The sequence below is a fragment of the Phalacrocorax carbo genome, chromosome 9 (genome assembly GCF_963921805.1).
Source record: "Phalacrocorax carbo chromosome 9, bPhaCar2.1, whole genome shotgun sequence".
NCBI lineage: Eukaryota > Metazoa > Chordata > Aves > Suliformes > Phalacrocoracidae > Phalacrocorax > Phalacrocorax carbo.
Window position 1 is genome coordinate 26,092,927 of NC_087521.1, and position 20,808 is coordinate 26,113,734.

The 20,808-nt window shown below is 41.8% G+C and overlaps 1 protein-coding gene across 2 annotated transcripts in view; it reads left to right on the forward strand.

Moving 5' to 3' along the window:
- PPP2R5C (protein phosphatase 2 regulatory subunit B'gamma) overlaps positions 1 to 20,808 on the forward strand; it is an 89,774-nt gene that overhangs the window by 18,192 nt on the left and 50,774 nt on the right. Inside the window, exon 2 of one of the 2 annotated variants that reach the window (XM_064460783.1) lies at positions 12,719 to 12,842. The exons of the other annotated variant lie outside the window; for it this stretch is intronic. Within the exon in view, the coding sequence (XP_064316853.1) occupies positions 12,749 to 12,842 (94 nt within the window). The 5' untranslated portion in view covers positions 12,719 to 12,748. The remainder of the gene's footprint in view (positions 1 to 12,718; positions 12,843 to 20,808) is intronic. 2 annotated transcript variants of the gene reach the window in all.

The following is a 20,808-nucleotide window of genomic DNA, read 5'->3' on the forward strand; positions in this document are numbered from 1 at the left end:
ACACCCAGGGTGTGACATAAGCAAATGACACTGAATTAAAGTGGTGATTTTTATAAAAAGTTATACATATAGCCTCATTGACTGGCATAACCTTTTGTTCAAAGACTCAGCAACAAAGAAGTCTGTTACTTGGTCTGGAACCTCCATTTTGTTCTATTTTAAGTAGTACGTTTCTGGTAGTGCCTGGGAGTGTCAGCTCAGGGAGGCTGGAACTGAGCGTTCAATTAGAAACAGAGTGGACAGTGAGCTGGAAATGAGAAGAATGAGTGCAGATGGGAGAGGAGGAAAGTAATCCATTTTACAGTGGGTGGGGTGAAGTTTTAGATCTGTTTCCACCTTGGTTCTGTTGCAGTTCAAAATAGTAGGCCAATGAAGGGCAGAAGAGTGCCTGCTTGGGTTTGGGTGGTGGGGGAGTAAGTCGTGAACTTTATAAGGTATGTTCTGAGAATGTTCTACTTTTTTCACACAACATAGCTAGATATGAAGAAATGGTAGAAGTATTGTTGTTGCACGTGTTAATTTGCCTTTCAGTCTGCAATCGTTTCCCCCAGCTCTCAAGTGAAAAGAAAGAAAAGATCTTGAGCTTCTCTGGTGCAGTATGTATGTCCCCAGGCTGTCGAGGGTCAAATTTTGTTATGAAATACTAGATCAGCAATTGCACTAGTGATGGGCAGTAATTACTACCTTTACTAATAAAGCTATGTCCAGCCTCGTGGATCATAGCAGGTGTCTGTCTACAGTTGCTGTGCTCACTACACGTGCTCACTCGTGACTTAATTCCTACCTATTAGGGCTTCTGAGAACGCTGCTGGCCGGTCACCCTGCTCTCCTAATGTGTGCATAGATACATGACTTGATGTGTGATTCAGTGGGTTAAGTGAAGTCGGGAAACTCTCTTTTTGGACAGCTATAAGTGTGTTTAATGTCTGTGTCTGGACAGGAGGTAAAGTGAACTGGCAGGCTGTAATATAAAGGACTGAGATGATTAAGGTGGGTTTGACTTCTATGAAGTGCTGGGAAGAATGTAGTGTTCCTTCAGGTTAGCTGTGTTTAACCAGCTTTCAAACTCCAGTTATTCGTAACAGGTGGCTATATTTCTATGGCTACAGTACTCGGGAAAACTTTCTTCTATCTGTAGTAGACAGAGATGTGTATTTCTCAATAAATGTTAGGTTGACCGCTGTGTGGTGTGATGTACTTTACGTGAGATGTATTTTAAGCACAGCATATAGAATGGGGCTGTCTTTGCATACTTGAAGATCGATATTATATCTGCGAAAGCTCGTAACTGGTAAGCTCTAAATGGCCTGCAGTATTGCTGAGATACCCACCTTGCATCTGTGCCACAGGGCTGGAGTTGAGGTCAGCAGATCACTTGAAATAGTGGGAAGGGAAAGGAGGAGCTGCCAAAGTGGGTTTTCATCAAGGTTTCTTATTTAGGAAATGCTTTGCCTTTTAATCTCAATTTTAGTCTCAATTTTTGGTCTTCAGGCATGCTTTCTCTTTGGTGTTGCACAAAAGTGCTGATGATAGGCTTCTGGAAACATCAGCCTATTTGCCCTGGTGACTGGTATTAGTGTGGTATGATTTATATTTGTCGGAGCAGCTTATGATTAACATTGTACACCCTCAGTTTATTCAGGAAATGCAGGAGCAGGATAGCTCAGATAATTTATTTCCTTTGCTTTTTGCATTGTGACTTAAGAGGCTCTAAGAATAGAGATGAACATAGAAAAAAGTGTCTGATGTAATTGGTTTGTGGAGCATCGAGATCTGTGTATTAGCAAAGCCTCAAGCCAGCAAAGCTCCTTGCAGCACAGTGCAACACAGCCTGATTTAGTTTGGGTAGAAAAGGTGGTTTGTCTGCCCACAGATAACCTAGAATTATCTCTGGTGAAGTTCCTTCAGAACTGTGTCAAATGTCTTGAAAAAATCTCACCTATTTTCAGAAAAAAAAAGTGATGTGCCAACAAATTTGTTATGTTAATTTCTGCCTATCCGATTCTCCTTGTTAGCTTGTTAGTAGTGCAGGTACTTCAGTTACAGACAACTGATTTTTGTTTTCAGCTTTTTATTGGGGAAAAAAATTACTGGTCTTAAAGGTATGTTTTGTTTTATTATGATTTGAAAACTTACAGATTTATGTTTTGGTTACATCAAATGTAAATAGCAAAGGGTGTTTCAGCCTTCAGAAACCAGTTTATTATTGTTTTCTTAAGAAAACAATAACTCGGAGTTGTTTACAACTTAATGTGTTCTGTATGATGTAAACAGTCTAAGTGTTCAATATGAATATTTAAATATGTAAAGAAAAGTACCGTATCCGAGCTTGTATGGACCTGACCACTGACACACTGAAGTAGTTTTGTGTTCTTTGCAACTGCTCACTTCAACTTTATGCAGGAAGCTTGACTTCATTGTTACATTATGGATAATTTTTTTCATGGCTAATTAAAAAGTAATTCCACAGCGTCTGTGATTTAGTTTGTTTGCTGGCATTTATTTCTGGTGATGTTGATGGGACATCTTCACTTTAGTTCTTTAATTCTAAGTTACCTCTATGAACTTCTGACAACCAAATCTAATATACACTAGAAAACCTCTAGAGTTTGAGTATGTAATGTGTATGCGCTACTCATGTGGCTGTGTTCAGTTTTGAGAGGAAACTTTTGAGTGTCTTTATGTTAGGAATTGCATGCTTGTTACTTGCGTGCTGATGGCTGCAAAAATATGTTTGCGCTGTAGCTCTCATGGAGGTAGTATCCAAAGACCACCATACAAGACCACCATACAGACCAAATCTCTAAAATTTTAAACAAAATCACCTGGGTTTAATGCTGAGGGAAAGAAAGGATATGGTTTTTTTCCTTCTTTTTTTTGAGGTACTTCCACATCTAGCGGCCTTTTTCTTCTTCTCTTAAATGCATATTAAGAAAACTTTACCAAACAAACATTTGTAAATTCTATAAGCTTAGTTTAGTGTCAAAACTATTAGGAGATCAGACTTAATGTTTTCTAAATTTTCTCTGAATGTTTTTCCAACCTTTGTGTGTTGGGCTTTTTGTTTTGTTTTCCTAAAGTTCTATTTTTGCTCTGATTTTACTGAGAATATAGTTGTCCCTAACCAAATGAGAGTGGTGTGTGTGCATTGGCATCTGCAGGACTGAGGTTGCTGCCGTGATGGACTTGCTGAGTAATTGAGCAAGATCAAAAAGGAACAAAAAGATACTTTTTTGCCAGCAGCGTGGGATTTCATAACTGGTTAACTGGCAACCTAAATGTTAATGTGTTTCACTTCTATTCAACACGATTAATACAGAAAAGTAAAATCTAAGTTTAATGATTCAAAATGTACATACTATTAGAAATTACAATTTATATTCATAAGAATTTATCATTTTGGTAATACTTCCATTACAGGTTGACAGGTTTTTTCCCCTGTGGAACAGTCCTGCGGATTATGTGTTTCTGAGATGCTCCCTTGCCCACTGTGTATGTTTAGTTATATGCTATAGGGGATTTTTAACAGTACAAACAGGTGGACATACTTGTATTTGTACATGTTGTTTTGCAAGGATGTGCTGATTTTAGTAAATGGTGTAAATGTGCAGTGTTTACAGATAACAGTTGTACAAAGGGGTGAGATTTTTAAGGATGTGGTCTGAATCCCTACAATACATCAGAGAATGTTGCAGTGAGAATTCTTAAATACAATATTAAGATTCCCTGACTGGGATAAAAGGTTTTATATGCTGTTAAATATGATTGTGTCGCATATCTGACTTTAACCTGCAAGTAATATTAATTTAAAAATAATGTTCTTAGTCAGTCCTAGAATAACAAATCTGAAAAAATAATATGTCAGGGCTCCTTAATATTCTGAAGTGTTGCAAAATTTCCCAATGAACACGTCTTAGTCATACATATGTAAATTTGGGCGTGATTCAAAAATATGCTTTTTTGTAGCATTTCTGTATATGTTTTTTAAAGCTGGAGAGGAATCCTTTTATAGCCTTGTAGAGGACTCCTGTGATGCAAGTGTCATGGCTTGTTGATGGCGTTGGGTTTTTTGTTTTCTTTATTAGATAAGTTAACATTGTTTTACGTAATCCTAAAGATGGAGATTGTAATTCAGCTTTTATTTTCAAATACAGTTCCTGATTTACAGAATTACTGTTTATCTCTTGGAGTTGGATTTTTGATCCCGAAAATGTGGATACGTTATTCTTGTAGAGGTGTGATCAAGGTAGGAAGAAATGAGCTATGTTGGCAGATGTGGACATCTAGGCTAACTATTAGTGCTGAGAAGTATAGAATAAGGAATACTGTGCTGTTTCTTGATGTAGAATAATTGCATGTGATATGATTAGATTCTGGTATGTCATTGTTGAGATCTTGCTCAGAAGAGCTTGAAGATCTCTGAAGATCTTGATCAGCCCTGGTTTTGGCTTAGCATGATTTCAGCATTAAAAGTACCATCAGCCCTATCTGTTGGGGTGGAGGGCAAGGGGAAAAAAAGAGGAAATAATAAACATGACAGGTTGTAAGGGTGGCATTTTTCTAAGCACATTTCATGCAAAGTGTTTGATTTCTTCTTTTTTCAGGCAGAGACTTTAGAGCTATGCTGAATTCTGAGTGTGTTCTGTGCAAGAGGAGAACATCAGGGTGGTGTCTCAACTTGTCTGCCTGTGATACAGGATTCTGATAGGGAGGCAAGCGTTATTAAAGCTTTCCTAATGTTTTTAAGTCATGAATGGCTGTCTAGGAGATAGCTCCGTTTTCATCATCTGTATGATATTAAAGTGTGATGAATTAAGATTGCAGAAGAGGTGATCCCAGTTTAAGATTCTGATGCTTAAAAAACAAGTGGACCAAATTTTTATTGATAAAACTGTTGTAACCATGAAGAAGAAAGAAAAAGTGAGAATTTCTCAAGAGGTCAGAAATGGAAGGTTGTGTGTTTCTTTCAACTGTAAAGTACAGATAAGTAAGCAAAACTGATATAAAGATAAATTAAAAAGCAAATAAAGCATTGTGCTCTGTGCTGCAGAAAAATTAAACCATATTTGTGGTTAACTTCCACAAATTCATATCAGGGTAAGTTCAAACTCAAGCAGCGTCTGTTACCGATTCACTTAAAACTAGCGACTGTTTTTGTGATACAAGAGAGAGTGACTGGATAGATGCAATATAATTGAATTTATGGGAATCATAGTGATGACGGACTGGTTTGGGATTCTGAGGAGTACTTTTCTTACAGCTGTTGAGACTGGAGATCTTGATGTTTAATGTCATTATCATCATAGAAACCTACTCCTGCCAGTTGTAAATTAGGTAGAGCACAAAGGTGCAGTACTTAGGCCTTTCCAGTTTAATCATGCTTCTTGTGTGTGTGCATGGCAATTAAGGAATTTTGTCCAGCTGCAAGGTGGTAGCATCACAGTGTAGCTAAAAGTATTTTATGCAAAGTAAGATGGTAGATTAAGCAAGATAATGCCACTATATAAGATAACTTTCCATAAGACGTAATATATTTAAAAGGCAAAACCAAATTAATTCTCATGCAAAACATTGACGAATACAGTTTTGTGAAACAGATGATGCTGTTCTCCCTTGTATGTGAACTACATTAGGCTAACGCAGTATGCTAAGTGCTATCCTTCTGGTCCTGGCTGCATGCATGCTTTTAATAGTATTTTTGGCAGCCCAATATTTTATTGAATTTATTGAAACAAAAATTCCATAGTGGAAAATGCTGCAGGAGCTTGCGGTTTCCTACCTACATCAGTATGGTTAGGTGTCAGTGAGTGTAGTATTGTGTCATGTGAAAGAACCATGGAGACTCTCTTTGCCATGTTAATTTAGTAACTTTGTTTTTGAACTTTGATCTCTAAAACATTATCGTAGTGTTGCATAAACAGGTTTTCCTGTATTTAATTTTCTCCTAAATGTTTAGAAGAATGATTAAAATACATGCGGTAAGCATATACACAAGCAAAAACTGGCAATTGTTTGCTGTTCATACAGGAAAATATCTATCAAATGAGTAAATATTTTAATATTTAATTATTTGATAATCATTAATGCTAAAGTATTTAGCAATTATCCGTTCTGAATTACTCTGCAACACTTTAAAGATTAAGAAACATGATAGTGAATAACTACCAAAAAAAGGTTATAGAGAAAAATACTTTTTTCTTTAGCTAGCTTTACATGAAATCATAGGCTTAGATTAATGAGCCATTTTTCATTTCAGCTGCCCTATCAAACACCTACTCATTAGTCAGCAGCTGAAAGTGTTAGAAGAATGCTTTACATCTGTCACTGGCAGCATTTCCTACCAAACTTGTTTCCACTGAAGCTTGGATAGAATCCATGAAAATAAGATTTAAAATGTAGTATTGTCTTATTTTCTAGATTCTAACCTCTCTCTTCAGAGTTTAGATTTCTCTTAAAAATGTCTTATTATGCCCTTATTTACAAAATTAACATTTGGTTCCATTGCTCAGGTCTTCATTATAATCAGACCTAAACATTTTTGCTGCTGCACTAAACTTTGTAAGACCTCTACTGATCAAACATTGAATGCAATATTTATATGTGTAAATCTAAGTGCTTGGATAATGAGCATGCTCTCAAGTTTTTACTCCTAAAAACGTCAATTTTTAAACTCCATTTCTTGAAAACGACGTGTGGCCTATGTAATAAGGCCACAGACAGGAGTGAGTTTGGCAGCACGTGTTAGTTTTTCTACTGGGCTTGGTTGAAACAGTGTGCCAATACTTGAAACGAGCTTCTGCAATCTGTCCTGGGAAATATATTTTTGTATCAGATACTATTCTTAAAATAGATTTCTTTTAAGGTAACTAATGATATAATTTTTTGTTGTACAGCTTTCTGAACTCAGCAGATATCTACTGATTTCTCCCCCCACCCCCCGCTTACAAAACCTTTTGAGTATAGAATATTGGCTGAAGGAAAACTTGGCACTGTTGAGCCTGTGTGCTACAGTGACCGTGCAAATATTAGGAAATCCAGATAGAGACAAATCCAGTCAGAGGCAGATGTTTGCCAATTCCACTTTTAATTTTCCTGCACTAGAAGGAGTAAATATTGTCAGTTTCTCAATGTGGAAGGTAGAATACTATCTTTTGCCATGCTTCAGTCTTAGGAATTCTTTAAGGAAGCCAAATGATAGTCCATATGTGTTTCATTTATCCAGGTAAGGATTTTTTCTTATCTGTTTATTTCTTCTGATAGCTAGATATTAACCTGGTGTTTACCACCTCTGTTTCCTTGAACAATTTCCTCTTGCTTGTCCTTTGGAATTGAGTCAGAACCTTGTAGGAGAAGCCCAGCATCCTTCCTACTGCTGTGTTCCCTCCTCCAGAATATGTAGTATCTGGTGCCTTTTCTCCCATAAAACAAAGATATGGTCCTCAAGTAACTCCTTGTTCAGGGTTGTGAAGAGACTCATTTTCTATAGCCTGACATAATTTGTGAGAATGGTTAGTTTTGCTTAGGCTATAATGGGAGGGGAAAAAGGTACATTAGGTTGGTCCTACCAGTATGTTTACTGATGATACCAAACTCAGTGGGGAAGTAGACACTTTGGGGGGAAGCCACCCTGCAGGAAGACCTGGATAGGCTGGAACAGTGGGCTAACAAGAACCTTACGAAGTTCAACAAGAACAAATGTAAGGTCTTACACCTGGGAAAACGTAATCCAGCGTACAGCACAGGCTGGTATCTGTCTGTCTGGGGAGCAGCTCTGTGGAAAGGCACCTGAGGGTCGTGGTGGACAGCAAACTCAATACAAGTGAATAGTGTGCTGCTGTGGCAAAGAAAGCCAACAGGATGCTGGGTTGCATCAAGAAGGGCATCGCCAGCAGAGAGAAAGAAGTCATCATCCCGCTCTACTGAGCACTTGTCAGGCCACAGCTGGAGTGCTGTGTACAGTTCTGGTCCCCTCTATACAAAAAGGATGTGGACAGGCTGGAAGGGGTCCGGAGAAGGGCCACCAAGATGATCAAAGGACTGGGAAGCCTGCAAGAACTGGGTTTGTTCAGCCTTGAGAAAAGAAGGCTTAGGGGGAGACCTTATCACCGTGTTCCAGTATTTAAAGGGTGGCTACAAAGAAGATGGAGACTCCCTTTTTACAAGGAGTCACGTGGAAAAGATGAGGGATAATAGGTACAAGTTGGTAATGGGGAGATTCTGACTAGACATGAGGAAAATTTTTCACAATGTGAACCATCAGGTGTTGGAATAATCTCCCCAGGGAAGTGGTGGATTTCCCAATATTGGACATTTTTAAGATTTGGCTGGACAGGGTGCTGGGCCATCTTATCTAGACCGTGCCTTTGCTATGAAAGGTTGGACCAGATGATTCCTGAGGTCCCTTCCAACCTGGTATTCTATGATTTGGTAAAAGCGAGTCATGTTTATTCCTGTCCCTTTTTTGGGTGACTGTCTGGTGAAGCAGATAGTGGGATCAATGTGGCTCAAGCTAACCCTTTCCCTTCTGACTTTAACTCTGTTCAGTTTCCTGATCTGGTTCAACCGGGCAGCTGCATAAGTCCTTGGACAGTGATATCAGTTGTGCATGTGTGCTTCAGAAGAGGTGGGATTGCAGCAGTATCACATATAGACTTAGATCAGCTTAGGGCACCATGGAATGCAGTCTAATTTAACAAAGAACCAACCTGACAATAAAGTAAGTGGCTTTTGGTTTGATTAGTGGACTAAAGCAACTCAGCTGTGGGTCTGATGTCCACTAAAGGAGATGAGAGCAAAATAAAGCAGAGGGGAATGCAGGAAGAGGACTGAGACAGTCTGCAACTGGGCTGATTTAGGTCGCTGAGGAATAGCAACTTCAGCAGATGTGGAATTATGCCTTTAGTTATCTTAGATTTCAGACTAAATAGCCTCTTCTTCCCCAATCCAAAAATTGAAACTCCTCATATAGTCTGAGAGGTAACCAACTTTGTCCAAGGCATCTTCATGTAAATAGAAGTTCATCCAATTTAAATTATCTTACATGCTGCTGATTCTGTCACTATCAGTTAGAATAGCAGCTAGTTCAGAATGGAAATAAAGGCAACCTTTGGGCTGGTGAATTTGGTGGGGGTGGGGTGGGGGCTGGTTGTTTTTTAAATCACAACCCAAATAGAGTACTTGTTTTGAAAGAAATACTCCATAGCCTCCCAGCACAAAGGGAATTCACCAGCTATAGTGATGGATCCTAAATGTAACATCTAGGAATATCCTGAGAACTTCATAGGATTTTCCTTCGTTTCCATCATGAGGAAGTTAGAAGTGATGAGCAGGGTTCAGAGGAAATCTGTAATAGCTACAGTTTTGCTATACTGTCAATATGTTTTTTTCATTCACTTAGTGCTAAAAATGAGTAGCTGAAGTTAATATGGGTTTTGATTCTCTTGCAACAGAAGTGTCATCATAAGTTTATTCAGGTAACCTCCCATTGATATTCGTTAGCTCCATTCCACTTGCACTAATACTCTTTCCCTTCCCATTAGTAAATCAATTCCTAACTCAATTTTCTTTGCAATTTTTTTCCCAAATGAAGTTGCTCAAAATAATTCAACTTAAGTAAATATTTTCCTTTGGTGGCAAATCAAATATTTTAAGGCTGAAACAAAAGGAGGGTATACAGACCTCCTGAGCAGAGTGTACCTCTCAATCTGTACAACTGGTGAGAAGATGCCAGATTTTGTTAACAAGCAAAAGGTCTTACAAGAATCAAAGTTCTTCAGCTCCACTAGTGTCCTGTCAGACGCACACCAGAAATATACTGAATTACAGCTGTTTGAACCAGTTTTCATGGTAGTTTACTAAGTACTGGCCTCAGATATAACAGTCCTGCAAAGAGGAAGAAATGCGAACAGGATGTGTGTATCTTGCAGGAGAAAACTTACTTGAATGTGACTTAGTGTTCTGCCAGTATTACTGCTGGCACTGCAAATGTCACGTTTATTCTCTTTAGTGAAGAACAGCGTGGGAGGGTTGACTCTTAAACCATTACCTAAAATTTGCTAATGAACCTCCAACTATTCAAGCCGTGCTTATGTATAAAATAGAAAATTGCACTGTAACTGAAGTAACATTCCCTTATTGCTCTGTTGTGTTCCAGTACAGTAGTTAAGTTGTGTGCCGTTGTACCAGTAGTCTCCACATCCATTTTAATCTTTGCAGGGAGTTTCAAAGGGACAGAAGCAGCAGTTGACCATTAAAGCAGAGACACGAGTAGAGAGGAGAGAGCGAGCAGCTGCCTCTTAAAGATACGGCTACCAGATAAACTGGAATTTTAAACCTAATTCTTGCTGCTTCATACTGTGGCTTATCACTATAGAGCAGTCTAATTATGCTTTAGATGGGGGAAAGAAACAATTTGTGTACAAAATGCTGCATGTAAAAATATTGCAAAAAATTATCTAGTTCTTTGGTTTTCTCCTTCATCCATTGAGATCCTCTGGAAGACTTCATTTGAGGTCAGTCGTGGTTTTGTTTTTAAATCTAGTTTTGTTAAAGGCGTATCTCTATTAGCTTTTTATTTTATAGGACTAAAAGTCCACACCCAAGGGATATCTGGGTATAAAACCTGACATTTTTGTTTTCGCCTAGACTGGAAGGACAAATTATTTGAATTTCTGTAGTTTTAGGAAAAATGTTTAAAAAGGCATCAGAAGTTCATGTAGTCCATTTTGATGTTCTCAAAAGCAGGATCACCTGCATTTATATCACTCAGGTTTAGCTCTTTTTTAAACTATTAGGAGGTTTGCAGTCTCTTATTTTGTTTCAGTATGCTTGTTGTGAGAGGATTTCATTTAATATCTAACCTAATCTTCCTTGTTGTAGGCGAAATTTACTGCCTGTAGCAGATGTAGAAAAACTAATTCCCTCCATCTCCATAACTACTTTTTAAAATACTTGGATATTCTCAGTCTAGTCCTTTCTATCAAACACACACACACACACACACACACACACACCCCTCCCCAAACCAAATAACACAAACAAAAAAACCCGAACCCAACAACCCATACCACACCAAACAGAGTGGCTCTGGGGCTTGGTTTTGTTGGTTTTGGTTTTGGGTTTTTTTAACTAGTATTTTCTAGATTGGTTGTCTTTGGGCTTTCTCATCAGGTTTACATCCCTTTTCAACTGTGACAGCCCAGAGGTACTACAAATTGGGCCTTGTCAGCAATCAGTAAATCCAATTGATTTCTTCATGTGTCTTATGGGTAATATTCCTATCTTTTTATATCCCAGTTAGTCTTTTCCCTTCATCCAATTCAATAATATTCAGTAGAGCTTTAACTCATTTTTGACGGTGTATTATTATAGTGCAATATAATTTTTCTAACCAGGTATGCATATGCCCTATAATTTGGTCTTGTTCCAAGTTTTCATCAGCAAATTACCTAATTGAAAAGTCTCTTCCTCTTTTTCTATGGACTCCTCTTTTTGAGCAGATATAAGTTAGTACAGTGTCATAGATCAAGTAATCGAAATATTTAAAGGTAACATACTGGTGCAAATAGTATCTGGGGAGAAGCACACATTTGGAGACGGTACAAGGATAACATGGCCTGTCTCTCTGACCATCACTTGCAGAGCTGCAGTACCAAGGAGATGGAATGGTCCTTCGAATAGCTCACGGTAAAAATAAATGTGCAAGTCTCTTATGATGAAGGAAAGGTTGCTTATAGTTTTGTTCAAAATACCTTAAGGAATTTGACTAAAAAGTTTAGAAATTGTTGTGCTGTGCTTTTTTATCTATGTTTCTGGGATTATGCTGCAAAGCACTTTCTATGTGCCTATATATTGGTTCTTAGTGCTGCAATGCATCAATTTTTAATATAAAAAAGTTAATTATAATTACTGAATTTTCTACAAAGGAAAACTTGAATTTTGCAATATCCCAGTTTACCAAATTTATGTTAAACTTAAGATAGGTCCCTTTTAGATTGAAAGAAGTAGATGGGTGTGAAACATGAAGTTTTTATCTCCTGAAAGTCAGACCTATGTATTTTTATTCACAATACACATGTTAGCAACCAGTCATAAGATATTTCCTGGAAATGCTTGTAAGATTTTATATTTATTAAATCACTAGTAATAGTAATTCTTACTGTGAATCGCCTTTCAACATGGCTCTTGAAAGCTACAGTTGTAGGTGTTTCTCTTAATGGGGCGTTTTTCCGTGCTTGGGTTGAACTGCAGTTTGGCAATTCTTGGCAACCTTAGTGAGGGAAAGATGAAGGCTTTGGCTTTTTCAGGAAAGGAAAAAGGAAAAAAGAGGAAAAAAAAAAAAAAAAGGCACGAGCCGCCTCCTAGCAGGTGCGTACCGAGTATTATCTGCGGGGAAAATAATAGAGCAGCAATGAGACCATCCTGCCTTAGATAAAACAAAGCACAAACGGAAAAGACCCGTCCCCTCCTCGGGCTGCGGTTCGCCGAGCTCTGCTGCTGCGGGGCCCGGCCCGGTGCGGGAGCGCGGGGCGCCGGCAGAGCCCCGCACCGGGCTGCGCTCATTCGCGGCCTCCTCGGTGTCATTTGAAGTTGCTGCCGTTAGCCAATGGGGCTCCTCCCGCCCGCTGACATCACTAACTAGCCAGTTCCCTCCAGCTGCAGAGCGCTTCAGTTTCTGTCTTTTTTTAAACTAAAATGGAGGCTGGTTTCTTGCCTTAAGGAATACACTGCCTTGCCTGCCGGAGCCTAGATGTTGACATGTAACAGAGCTGGCAGCAGGATGGTGGTTGACGCAGCCAATTCCAATGGGCCGTTCCAGCCCGTGGCCCTTTTGCATATTAGAGGTGAGTTATTGTGCGTGTGCGAGTGAATCGCGACCCTCTGACGAGCTAATAAATGGCTATTGTGGTGCTCGGGTCCGGCGAGCGGGAAGCCCTTTGCAGCCCGGTCCCTCTCGGTTCCTTACAGCCGCAGTAACACCGGGGCAGACCGAAGCCCGGCTTCTCTTAAACGCCTTTTGGGAAGATTTAAGAATTCGCACAGGCATTGCACGCATAGTTAAAAGCAGGTTTTACTGCTTTCAGCCGTAAGTCTCCCATCCCCCTTCCAGGCTGTGCTGATGTCAAAGGATGTGAAGTCACTACCCCAGAAAGGTACCGAGTGGGGGGAGGGGAGAGCCAAGTTACGCCTATACAGTTCCTATAGAATAAGGGCAAACGTTTGGTGTGCTTCAAAGCTTTTTTGTGTGAGTCGTTCAGATAGAGCTCCTTTAAAACCCGCTGCAGATTGTAAAGAGAATTGAGAGCGTTGTTGGCGAGAAGGGGGGGGAAGAGATGTGACATTTGTTATGAAAATAATCCTTTATGTATTCAGAAAGCTTTTCCTAGAAGAGATGCGGTTCGGCTTTAACAAGCAAGCTCTTATCTGCCTGTCGCTTCGCGCAGTTTTGAATGTTAAATTTCTTCACAGAATACGTTCTTTTGCATTTATAGAATTAGTGCATTGTAAATCTACATTTTAAAGAATTCATTGGGAAAATACGTGTTGGTATGACACTTTTGCATGACACTGAGTGTGTACCTCTTCTGTATTTTTGCAGTTCGTAAAATTTTGCACTGCTATGGGGGTGGTGTTTGTATATTTTTGAAGCTGGCCGTTAACCAACCAAAGCTTTTTTTTAATGTCTTCCTTAAGGTGGTTTTGGTTTAGAACTTTTTATGAAAACAGAACATGTATTAGCAGGGATCAGCACACCTTGAACAATGGCATTTATATGCGAGCAACACAGCTGATACTGTTCTCAATTACCTTTGCTTCTCAGCTTTCACTGGTGTAGGCTCGATGTTAGTAGTGAAAAAAAAGTATGGAATATTATTTTTTTAAAAATACACTTTAAAAATTTTGCTTTGAAAGTTTAAAAAACCCAACTTCACAAGCCTGCTCCTTTTGAGCAGTAGCCCTGGTCTTCATGTATTAAGAAATGATTATTTCTCTTTACCTTTTAAAAGAGCCATATCCTTCTCAGTCTGAAGTGGGGCTGGGTGCATTCTAGAAGACACTAATTTTGGTCTGTGAGTGGGGGTGAAATGCGATAAAATTCCCTTGAGTTAGAACAGGGGCTGTGCTTGTTGTCAAGGGAATATAAATGCAACTGCCTGACCCGTAGACAGGCCTTTGCTTTTCATTCTGTGCAAATCACCTTAATTCTCTGATGCTGCCTTTGGAAGGGGAGAAGCACCATCTTTTAAAGGTGCAAGTTGGGGAAACAAACCGAGGTGAGAATCAGAATGATGAAATGTTACAATGAGGAACCTTAATCCTTTGTCTCAATACAATAACAGGGTTCTTGTGAATTTATTATCCCTGTTGTTGTTCCAATGGAATACATAATTGTGGAAACAATGAATTTTAAGAAACTGTTCTGAAATTTACTTTCAAAAGACCTGAATTTTTGGTGCACTGAATAATATAGCATGAAATTAGAGGTTAAGGGCTTTTGTGGTTTGGGTGGAGTTTGGGGTTTTTTTTTCTTTAATGGGTGGTGAGAGTGGACTTTCTTGTAAGCAATTAAGGAATAACTGGAATATTGTTTTGCGTTTTTCAGGTGGTAGGAAATTAGATGGATCTTTGGTATTAGCCCAGAGGAGTTTCTTAATGCTGGGAGGGGGAAAGCATCTCACTCATACACATATGTATACAGAAGTTGCTTTGTTTTTTGGAATGTACCTCATCTCATCAGCTACTGTTACTAGTACTGATCTGCCTCCAAAATGAAGCCTGTCAGAACAACACATACAGAATTAGTAGTAGTAAAAATGCACTGGTAACTGAAACCTGGTGACAAATGCTTACTGTTTGTCCCAATCCATGCTACTTTTACAGTTGTCCTTTTACATCATCTGTTGCAGTATAGGATTAAATTTCTAGTAGAAGTACTCCTCTTCGCAGCTCTGAGCTAAACCTTCAGTGTCAAAGGGTGGAGTGGCACAAGCCCCTCAGTTTTTTTTTTTTAGTAGATCTAGTTTGTTGTAATACAGATGATACTGCTTTATCACCAATTTCATATAGTCTTTAGACTAAAGCTTTGAGATTATGTATTGTATTTTATTTTACCCTTATATTGAAGGTACCATATTTGGCCTTAATCTTATTTTTAAAAACAACCTGTGAAGCCTTGTGGACTACACTATAAGGACTTCTTTGAAAATAAAAATTGCAGTCTTGCTTTTAAAGTTAATTCTAAAGCACTTTCTATACCTGGATCATATGGAATGGGTAATGTTTGCAGAATAAAAGGGAAATCTGATCTGGCATGGGTGAGAGCTTGTTCCCCTTCCTCCTGCCCCTCCTGAACTGCAGGCATTGTTATTGTCTGGGCTCCTTACAGCTTTGCCAAAACAATATAGTTGGAAAACAGATGCAGGTGGTTTTTAAAAATGATATTATGAGCATTGTGAATAGGAAATAAGGGTGTTGGGATTTTATTGACTGCTGTTGCTGTCACTGGTATCTGTACCATCACCAGAAAGAAGGAGCAGTAGGTATTTGTAGGATATGAGTTGTCAGGGCTCCAAATGCCCTGTCCTCTGCAGTTCATTTGGCTGTTGGTGCTCAAGGTCATCTTGGATATGGTGCAGCCATGTAATCGTGAGTCAGACTGCTGTAGAAGGAGCTGTGAGAAGTCTTGTCGGGGTTCCCCTTTCACTGAGGAGTTGTCTAAGCTCAGGCCCTTGGCCTTGGGTCATTGCCTCAGTTATGTTGCATCTGTGTGGTTGTCCAGCCGCTGTTCCCCGCTGACCTGGATCCTGATGTGTTGACTCCTTGGCCTGGTGTGCCTCTTCACAGTGGACTTGTTCAGCAACCACTGGACTGTTGGCTGACCCTGATCACAGTACACCTGCTCTCCTTTGTTCATTCAGGTACTGTGAGACGTGCCCTTTGTCACAACCATAGACTGTTGGCGGTTGTTCAAGACCAATGTGTAGAAATCAGGTCTGCAGAAGATGACTTTGGACCTGTTGCTGGAAAATACCAAGCACCAGAAGAGCCTAATCCACACTGAAAGCAAGTGGCATGATGCCATTACTGTTACAGTATTTGCTTGTGCTGAAAGCACTGGCTCAGTGAGTGCGTTTGCCTTGCTGGGGTGGTGAGCCCTTGGTCATTCCACCTGCAACAGGCTTTCCAGGAGGTCTGAGTTCTGCTCCTGCTGCATTGATCTTTCTGGAGTACGAAGATAGTACATAAGGGTCAGCTGAGCTGCTTGTCAGTGGTTATCATGGTGAACCGAAAACTTACCTCGTATTGAAACGATCCAGAGCTTCCAGGAAAACTCCAATTTCAGTTTGAGCAGCCATTATGGTCACAGAATAACTAGTTGTCATGGTTTAGCCAGCAGCTCAGCCCCACACAGTCGCTTGCTCACTCCCCCACCGGTGGATGGGGGAGAGAATCAGAAGGGTAACACTCATGGGTTGGGATAAGAACAGTTTAATAATGAAAATTAAAAGAAACAACGACAGAAATGCAATGTAAAGGAGAACGAGAGGTGCAAAACGCCGGGGGGGGAGGGGAACGAACCGCTGAAACAAACCGCACGTGACGCAGCCACCCACCAACCGGACGCCGCGCTGCCCCCGAGCCGCAAACTGCTCCCCCTTAATATACTGGTCATGGTGTCACGTGGTATGGGATGAACCTGCCATTGGCCAGTCGGGGTCAGCTGCTCCCACCATGGCCCTGCCCCTCCCAGCCCCGCCACAGGGCAGAGTGTGGGAAGCTGGAAAGGTAGCCGACCCCCACAGTGAGGAGAATTAACCCCTTCTCAGCCAAAACCAGCACATTCTCCACCCCTTATTCCATACCATTTGCACCATGCCCAGGTCCCATACAATGCAATACAACCTCACCAACCACCACCCCTCCACTTCCTATCCTTTAACATAATACACAGACATCATTCCCTTAGTTTATGGACCTTCCTTGTAAAATGTCCATTAAAATGTCCATTGAGTTCACCCAGTCCATGACTCGGCTCCATCTGTTGTATCAGTCTTTCAGGGCAGGAGAGATGGTGTGTGTGGCGTTGGGTTGCTGCATACCAAGTCAGTCATCGTTGCATCACTGCTGCACTTTGCTTGTTTCACAGTTTATCTTCCATGGGATGGGGGGCTTGTACTCTCACATCATTGATACAACAAAGAGGTGACACACAATATTATATAGCAGTTCACATTGTGCCATTCAGTTCACTGGCTGTTTTCACCCAAAATCAAATTCCCTTGAGGCACACATTGGATTTCTCCATCTTCCCCCACCACCCACCAAGTGCACCCAGGTCCTCGAGCAAAAGCAATCCCACGAATGGGTTTGCCTTTGCCTGAGGCAGGAAGAACCCAGACTGTTTTGCCCAGCATACTTTTTGTGTGTACTAGAGGGACTCTATCCCCTTCCACAGTATGTAGGATTTCTGACTGGGCAGGGCCAGCTTGATTGGCAGATCCCCTCATGTTGACTAACCACGTGGCTTTTGCTAAATGTGCATCCCAGTGCTTGAATGTTCCACCCCCCATTGCTCTTAGCATAGTTTTTAATAGTCCATTTTACCGTTCAATTTTCCCAGAGGCTGGTGCGTGATAGGGGATGCGATACACCCACTCAATGCCATGCTCTTTGGCCCAGGTGTCTATGAGGTTATTTTGGAAATGAGTCCTGTTGTCTGACTCAATTCTTTCTGGGGTGCCATGTTGCCACAGGACTTGTTTTTTGGGACCCAGGATAGTGTTCCGGGCAGTGGTGTGGGGGACAGGATATGTTTCCAGCCAGCCAGTTGTTTCTACCATTGTAAGCACATGGCACTTGCCTTGGCGGGTTTGTGGGAGTGTGATATAGTCAATTTGCCAGGCCTCCCCATATTTATATTTCAGCCATCGTCCCCCATACCACAGAGGCTTTACCCGCTTTGCTTGCTTGATTGCAGCACGTATTTCACATTCGTGGATAGCCTGTGCAATAGCGTCCATGGTCAAGTCCACCCGTCGATCACGAGCCCATCTGTATGTTGCACCTCTCCCTTGATGGCCTGAGGTGTCATGGGCCCACTGAGCTAGACATAGTTCACCCTTATGTTGCCAGTCCAGATCCACCTCAGCCACTTCAATCTTGGCAGCCTGATCCACCTGCTGGTTGTTCCGATGTTCTTCAGTGGCCCAACTCTTGGACGTGAGCATCCACATGACATACCTTTACAACCAGGTTCTCTACCCGGGCAGCAATATCTTGCCACAGTGTGACAGCCCAGATTGGTTTACCTCTATGCTGCCAGTTGCTTTGCTTCCTCTGCTGTAGCCAACCCCACAGGGCATTTGCCACCATCCAGGAGTCAGTATAAAGATAGAACACTGGCCACTCTTCCCGTTCAGTGATGTCTAAGGCCAGCTGGATGGCCTTTACCTCTGCAAACTGGCTCGATTCACCTTCTCTCCTTCAGCAGTTTCTGCTCCTTGTTGTGTAGGACTCCATACAGCAGCCTTCCATCTCTGGTGCTTTCACACAAGGCGACAGGACCCATCAGTGAACAGGGCACATTGCTTCTCATCTTCTGACAGTTTGTTATAGAGTGGGGCTTCTTCAGCACGTGTCACCTCCTCCTCTGGTGATAATCCAAAATCTTTACCTTCTGGCCAGTCCATAATCACTTCCAAGATTCCTGGGCGACTGGGTTTTCCTACTTGAGCCCGCTGGGTAATCAGTGCAACCCATTTACTCCACGTAGCATCAGCTGCATGGTGTGTAGAGGGGACGTTTCCTTTGAACATCCAGCCCAGCACTTGCAGTCGGGGTGCCAGGAGCAACTGTGCCTCAGTGCCAACCACTTCTAAAGCAGGTCGAACCCCTTCATATGCTGCCAATATCTCTTTTTCAGTTGGAGTATAGCGGGCTTCGGACCCTCTGTATCCCTGACTCCAAAACCCTAGGGGGTTGACCTCGGGTCTCCCCTGGTGCTTTCTGCCAGAGGCTCCAGGTAGGGCCGTTCTCCCTGGCTGCAGTGTAGAGCACGTTTTTTACATCTTGTCCTGCCCAGACTGGCCCAAGGCCTACTGCATGAACTGTTTCTCATTTAATCTGTTCAAAGGCTTGTCGTTGCTCAGAGCCCCATTTGAAATAATTCTTTTTCTGGGTCACTTGATAGAGAGGGCTTACGATCATACTGTAATGTGGAATATGCATTCTCCAAAAACCCAGAACGCCCAAGAAAGCTTGTGTTTCGTTTTTGCTAGTTGGCGGAGACATGGCTGCTATTTTGTTGATCACATCCTTTGGAATCTGACAACGTCTATCTTGCCATTTGATTTCTAAGAACTGGATCTCTTGTGTGGGTCCCTTCACCTTACTTTGTTTTACGGCAAAACCAGCTTTCAGAAGGATTTGGACTATTTTCTCTCCTTTCTCAAAAACTTCTGCTGTGTTGCCCTGCACAATGATGTCATCAATGTATTGAAGGTGTTCTGGAGCTTCTCCCTGTTCCAGTACAGTCTGAACCAGTCCATGGCAAATGGTAGGACTGTGTTTCCACCCCTGGGGCAGTTGATTCCAGGTGTACTGGATGCCACTCCATGTGAAAGCAAACTGTGGCCTGCACTCTGCTGCCAGAGGGATTGAGAAGAACGCATTAGCGATATCAATTGTGGCATACCCCTTGGCTGCCTTTGACTCCAGTTTGTATTGAAGTTCTAGCATGTCTGGCACAGCAGCACTCAACAGTGGAGTGACTTCATTCAGGCCATGATAGTCTACTGTTAGCCTCCACTCTCCATTAGACTTCCGCACTGGCCATATGGGACTGTTAAAGGGTGAGTGGGTCTTACTGATGACTCCTTGGCTCCTCAGTTGGTGAATGAGCTCGTGGATGGGGATCAGAGTGTCTTGGTTGGTGCAATATTGCCGCCAGTGCACTGTTGTGGTGGCGATTGGCACCTGTTGTTCTTTGACCTTCAGCAACCCCACAACAGAAGGGTCCTTTGAGAGGCCAGGCAAGGTAGACAGCTGTTTAGTTTCCTCCGTCTCCAAGGCAGCTACACCAAAAGCCCACCAGTACCCTTTTGGGTCCTTGAAATACCCTCTCCTGAGATAGTCTATGCCAAGGATGCACGGAGCCTCTGGGCCAGTCACAATGGGGTGCTTTTGCCACTCATTCCCGGTTAGGCTCACTTCGGCCTCCAATACAGTTAGCTCTTGGGATCCCCCTGTCACTCCAGCAATGCTGATGGGTTCTGCCCCTATATAGTTTGATGGCATTAAGGTGCACTGTGCGCCGGTGTCCACTAAGGCTTTATACTCCTGTGGGTCGGACGTGCCAGGCCATCGGATCCACACAGTCCAGTAAGCCCGGTTATCCCTTTCCTCCACCTGGCTGGAGACAGGACCCCTCTAGTCTTGATCATAGCAGTCACAACTCACTTCCTGTAAACGTGAATCAGGAGTCCCTGTATTATGCTTAAGAATAAAATCAGCACTTCTACTCCTCTGTCTGGGGACTTGCTCACTGGAAACTGGAGCAGCAGCTTTCCTGGAAGAGCCTCCCTGAGTGACTGTTCTTCCTTGCAGTTCACGCACTCGTGCCTCTAGGGTCGAGGTAGGCTTGCCATCCCACCTCATCATGTCCTCTCCGTGGTCATGCAGGTAGAACCATAGGGTGGCCCATGGTGTGTATCCTCTCCTTTGAGCCAAAGGACGCTTATTCCTAACAGCTGAGACACTACTCTGTAGAGGTGGGGAGCAGGACATATCTTCTTTGAGTTGCTGGACCTC